The 6,000-nt window shown below is 56.1% G+C and overlaps 1 protein-coding gene across 1 annotated transcript in view; it reads right to left on the bottom strand.

Annotated features, from left to right (window-relative positions):
• RNF169 (ring finger protein 169) overlaps positions 1-4,493 on the bottom strand; it is a 29,492-nt gene extending 24,999 nt beyond the window's left edge. The window contains exon 1 of the mRNA XM_074901620.1: positions 4,133-4,493. Coding sequence (XP_074757721.1) covers positions 4,133-4,493 — 361 coding nt within the window. The remainder of the gene's footprint in view (positions 1-4,132) is intronic.
• Between the last annotated feature and the right edge of the window lie 1,507 nt (positions 4,494-6,000).

Here is a 6,000-nt window from a genome sequence, read left to right on the forward strand (position 1 = left end):
TTGGCTAGCTGAATCCTCAAACACATACCCGCAGTTTCCAAGCCTCCCATCTGCTGCACCTATCTGCCTTCCAAGACTTTCACCAGGCAACTGTTTTAATATAAGAAACCTTGCTTAGCAAAGTATTACAGCCAATACTGCATCTTTAGCTCAAAATCTGCTTTTACACCAGCATCTAGGGTGCCTTTCCAGGGGCTATATGGTACTTAAAGATGCCCACAGAGCAGGCAGAGAGGATGTGGGACCTACAGGCCACCCACATCCTTCTGGAGCTGCAACTGGAGGCTGAAGGCAGCAGGGCAGCTCGAAGAGCATCAGATACCCAGGAGAAGGCAAGTAAACCCAGCCCACGCTAAGACACTACACAGGCAGCGAGTATAAATTGTCTCTGTTTACTTCTATCCAGCCTTGTTTGACAAGTGTCATGACAAGGACTTTGTCTTCAAACATATTTGTATGGCGCCTAATACAGAATCCCCAATCTCAGCCAAGGTCTGAGAGCTCCTTAAGGCCACTATTTTGTACGAATCCAAAGTGAACAACAAAAACTGAGACTTGAAACTGTGATTAATTAGCCAATTTAAGCTGGAATAATCAAGGGATGTCAAGAGGTCATGCCATGCAGTTTTTAAGATCTTGCAGATTTTAAGTGATTTAATTAAAGACACCACTCCCATCCAACCCAAACCATGGTGTGATTCTAAGACCAGCTTCAGGAATCCCAGGCCTCTGAGACCAGGGGGAAAGTCTCATTGGAGGGAGGATCGTGTTAGGGAATGTTTAACCAAACTAGACATACACAAGTCCATGGGACCTAGTGGGTTGCACCCACGAGTGCTGAGGGAGCTGGCCAACGTCATTGTGAGGCCATTCTTGATTATTTTTGAAAGGTCATGGTGATCGGGAGAGTTCTTGAGGCCTGGAAGAAAGCAAATGTCACTCCTCCCTTTCAAAAAGGGTAAGGAGGAACAACAACAGCGCCAGCCCCACCTCGATCCCTGGGAAGGTGATGGAGCAACTACTCCTGGAAACTTCTGCTAGACAAGGACAAGGTGTCTGGGAGGTAGTCAGCTTGGCTTTATGGAATGGAAAGCATAAAAAGACTCAAGTAGTAGTCTTCCATGATGAGGTGACTGGCTCAGTGGGTGAGTGGAGAGCAGTGGATGCTGATAATCTTGATCACTGAAGGGCCATGAAGATCATTAAGTGACTGGGGTATGTGACATACAGTGGAGGCTGACAGAGCTGGGACTGTTCAACCTGGAGAAGATACCTCAGGTGATATCATCAAAATCTGTTTGGTGAAAATACCTAGTGGAAGACAGTGGAGGAGACAGATCCAGTCTCTTCTCACAGAATCACAGAGGTTGGAAAAGCCCCTGCAGCTCCTCCAGCCCAGCCATGACCCTCCCCCTGACCGTTCCCAACTCCCCCAGATCCCTCAGCGCTGGCTCAGCCCGACTCTTCAACCCCTCCAGGGATCCCGGGGACTCCCCCCTGCCCTGGGCAGCCCATTCCAACGCCCAACAGCCCCTTCTGCACAGAAATCCTTCCTCAGAGCCAGCCTGACCCTGCCCTGGGCAGCTTGAGGCCATTCCCTCGGGGCCTGGCGCTGGGGCCTTGGCTCCAGAGACTCACCCCCCATCTCTGCACCCTCCTTTCAGGTAGCTGTAGAGGGCGATGAGGTCTGCCCTCAGTCATGCCAGTGATGGGAGAAGAGGAAATGGGTACAAAGTGAAATATAAGCTCCATTTCACATAGGAAATCACTTTTTTACTGTCAGGGTACTCAAGCACTGGTACAGGTTGCCCAGGGAGGCTGCAGAGTCTCCAACCTTGGAGACAGTCAAAACCCAACTGGACACAGTTCTGGGCAACCTGTTCCTGTGACCCTGCTTTGAGCAGGGGTTGGGTCTCCAGAGGACCCTGCCACCCTCAGCCATTCCGTGGTTCTCCAATAAGCCCAACTGATGTCAAGATAAACCACATCCACTGCGCTCTCTCTGCACATAGTAGGTTACCATTTGTAATGGATCGACTACCTTTGATTTCCACGCTATTAGCCCAACTTACAACATAAGTGGCCAGTTACCCTCACAGCTTTCAGCCTGACGCAGCCATCTGGTGCCCTTAAGGACAAGCCCAAGCCTAGGCTAGAACGGCAGCAGGAATGCTGTTCAAGATTACAGCTTGTTTTAGCTCACCTCATCAGCTGTGAACTCAACCACTCCACAGCTCTAAGTGGAATTTTATGGTGCCGGGGTCTATAGTATGAAATGCAATCAGAATACAGCACGAGTAGGGGTTAGTCAAGAGTATAGCACAAGTAAGGGTTAGTCTAGCCCGATTTAGAGTGCTCATGACAAAGCCACGCTCAGGGTGACACTCAGGTGCGCGTGTCCAGCTGCATTTGGGGGGCACACCCCACGTTTCTCAGTGCTAAGACCCTCCACGACTCTCTCCAAGACATTTCCAGAGCTTTAGAAAGTTCGGGTGGGGAGAAAATAACAACCAACACGGTGACTGCGTGCCTTGCTGCGAAATATACACATCTCAGTCAATTCGAGACAAGCAGAGAATTAAAACTCATTTTTCTTAAAAAAAAGCCACCAAGGCACTGCATAAGCACTCCTGCAGCATGGCTGGATGTTCTCATCCCAGCTAGGTCGGAGTAAGCTGAGTATATTTAAGCACACAACTACCTTGGAGCAGAGAACGACTCGGGGAGTTTCTGTCGTTCCTCCTCCGGCTGGGCCACGGAGGAGGAACCGCTCCCAGCCGTTTGGCTCGGCTCCCTCCGGACAGCCCGTCTGTTCATTGATTCAGCAAATCCTTCTGCACGAAGCTTTCCCAGTTCGCTTCCAGCAAAGGTTAACGGGGTTAGTTCAAACCACCAATTTAAGCTGTTTAAGCTCATCCTGCCAATTTTTCCCCGCAGCAAATTAGAGGGTGCTGACACAAGCATGAACCAGGAGACCAGTAACACGCTCGGAAAGGAACGGTTCAGGGCACGGCCGGATGGCTAAAAGGACTTTTATCCATAGCTTGAAGCCTCGTCTGCTCTACAGGGCTCCCGCCACGTCGGGGAGGCGCTGGGGTAGGCGCAGCGGAGGCGGCCGATCTCTGCCAGCGCTGCCGCATCACCTCGCCAACCAACCCGCACCGCAGCACCGGCAGAAGATCCCGGCACACCGGGAGTTTTGACAGCAGCAAGGTGGGCATCTTCCGCAGCGCCGCGGCTCCCGCCGGGAGAGAGCAACGCTGCCGGCTCGCACGAGGATTAATTTTTCTAGGAGTTGAGAGACGGGGAGGAAACGCGTGATAAAAAGCCACGAACTCAGAAATGATGTGGTTTTTTTTCTTTTACGTCGACAAGGACCTGGTCCTCCCGCAGCACAAAAGCTTTCCTCTTGATAGAAACCCACCTGGCTTTTACTGTTGTAACCGTTCACTTTTTGGGCAACATTATTATAAAGAAACCCAGCCATTCGCCATTTCGGGGTTCAAGCAGGCGCTCGAAGGAGATGTCAGACCTGCCCCATGCCGGGTGTTTTTTTTAAAGCCCCTGGATGAGTGTGGGGCTGAGAACGGGGCAAGATGCTGCCGACAGCCCGCTCCCACCCAAACCTTCGCACCTCCCGAGCTCGCCATCGCGCCGGTGCGCTATGGATGGGGGGGGGGCACCGTCCTGCCGCTCCCCCGCCTCCTCTTCCCATTGCCAAGCAGAGCCCGGCCGCACTCACTACATGGCACAGATACTGATGCAGGCATGGTGAGGTGGGGAAACACCCCCCGGCCCCGTCCCTCCCTGTCATGGGGGGGCCCATCACCCACCACTGCCAAAGGAGAGTGGGCTCCCCCCCCTCCCCAGAACGGCTTTGGCTGAGCCCCCGCAAACTCATCGCACCGCTCCTTGGCCGGCCCCGCCCCCTCGGGGCTGAGCCCCCGCCGGCTCATCGCACCTCCCGCGCACCGGCCCCGCCTCCTCGGGGCCGAGCCCCCCCCCCCCCTCTCCCCCGCGTTCTCCCCCCCCCTTCCTCCCTCCTCCTCCTCCTCCTCCTCGCTCCGCCGGCGGCGGTTAGAGCCGGGGGGGGAGGGGAAGGGGCAGGCGCCCGCCGCCGCCGCCGCCGCACCTTGGTCCGGCGGCCGCTGCTCCCCGCCTCCTCCGGCGGCCGTCGTCGCGGCGGGCTCGGCCCGGGCCTGCTGGCGGCGGGCCCAGGTGGAGAGGCGGCTGCGGCAGAGCGGGCAGCAGAGGCCCGGGCCCTGCAGGCAGCGCTGGAAGCAGGCGAGGCAGAGCGAGTGGCGGCAGGGCGGCGTCACCGCCTCCACCAGCGCCTGGCGGCACACCGGGCACTCCGCCACCGTCACTACCACCTCCTCCTCCTCCTCCTCCTCCTCCGCCGCCGCCGCCGCCCCGGCCCGCCCCCGCCGCCGCCGCCCCTGCCGCCGCGCCGCCACCGCGGCCCTGCCGCCGGGCCCCGCCGCCGCCGCCATCTTCTCACACTTTGAAGGGACAGAACGTTGGGGCGCGCGGCCCCGCCCGCCCGCCCGCATAATTCATGAGGGGGCAACGCCCCGCCCCCTCCCCTGATTCATATTCATGAACACCGCGGCGCGTCCGGACTCGCAGGCCCCGCCTCCCGCGCCGGACACGCCTCTTATTGAATATTCATGAGCAGCGTCCCCCTATATAACGAGGGGCCGCCTCCGCCTTCCCTCAGTCGCCGCCAGGCCGCTGCGTGCGGCGGGGCTGCGCCCCTCGGCCCTGCCCGCGGGACGGACGCGGTGGCCGCACGCCCCTCCGCTGAACTGCGGGGCTCTAGGCCGTGGCCTGCGCAAGGGAAGCTCCTCCACGCGGGCTGTGTGGGGGTGTCTTTTATTTATCTGTGTCTGCGGGGCGCGACGCAGCCTCCAGCCACTTCCACCGTCCTCCTCAACCGTCTTCCTACAAGATGCCGTGGTGGGTCTTTAAAAAGACACCACCAAATCCCCCCGTACGAACCTTTTCCCATCCTGATTTGTTGTTATCGCTTTTCTTCCTCACGGCCGCAGCGCACGCTCCTTTTTGGACTCGGTGCTTAAGCACAGCTTGGCTCGGACATCGAGCAGTGGGCAACTCCCATTCGGCTCTCCGGCTGGCTGGGAAGGTCCAGGAGCTCCACAGATGAGCTCAGCAGGTTGTAAAACCGCAGATCACAGGGGCTGGTACCACGCCAACCCTTCAGTTTAACCCCTTCTGGATAACAGATACTTGTAGGCATTCAGTCAGCGGGTTTGCTCGGTGATCGTCGTGCTCAGTTTCACATCCTTGAGGTTCCCGTGGAATTGTGGAAATTCCCACCTTGCAGCCTCAGGCCAACCCCTTCCTCCCAGCTCCCCACCCACATCACAAAACTTTCAGGTCACCCTTAACCTGTCATTTTCTATTGCTGCTTGAAACCGGGATTTAAAATTAGTCTCTAGTCTTCTGCTGAATAACTCGCTGAGGAGGGGTGAAGGGGTGGTGGGGCAGGTCCTACTTTTGCCTGGTTTCGGGTGTGAGGTGCTGGGAGGTGAAGGGCAGGGAGGTTTAGGAAATCACATCGTTTTAGCGATGCACTTCTACACAGAGCTCTGGTTCTTGTGGATTCCCCAGTGTCTAGTAATGTATCCTGTTTAATGCCGGGTGCTAATTTACATTTTGCTCCTATTTGTACAGAATATTTTAATGCACATCTTTGAGATTTCTATCTTTCCGTCAGGCTAGTTGAAAGGGCCAGCTGGTGATTAGACCTGCAAGCTAAGAAACCGGGCTAAAAAATCTTACGAAACTGCACCCCTACCTCTGGTGCTGTATGAAGCGTTGCAGCTGCAGGGATGGCATTGCTGTCAGCGTTTGAAGGTTTAGCGATGCAGAGTTGATTATTTTCATTAACAACATTTAACAAAACCCCTCAGAGGCTTAATATGAGGAACAGACATTTCTGAAGGAAGACCGACAGCGCTTGGCCTGCAGCGTTAA

The sequence above is a fragment of the Athene noctua genome, chromosome 1 (genome assembly GCF_965140245.1).
Source record: "Athene noctua chromosome 1, bAthNoc1.hap1.1, whole genome shotgun sequence".
Lineage (NCBI taxonomy): Eukaryota > Metazoa > Chordata > Aves > Strigiformes > Strigidae > Athene > Athene noctua.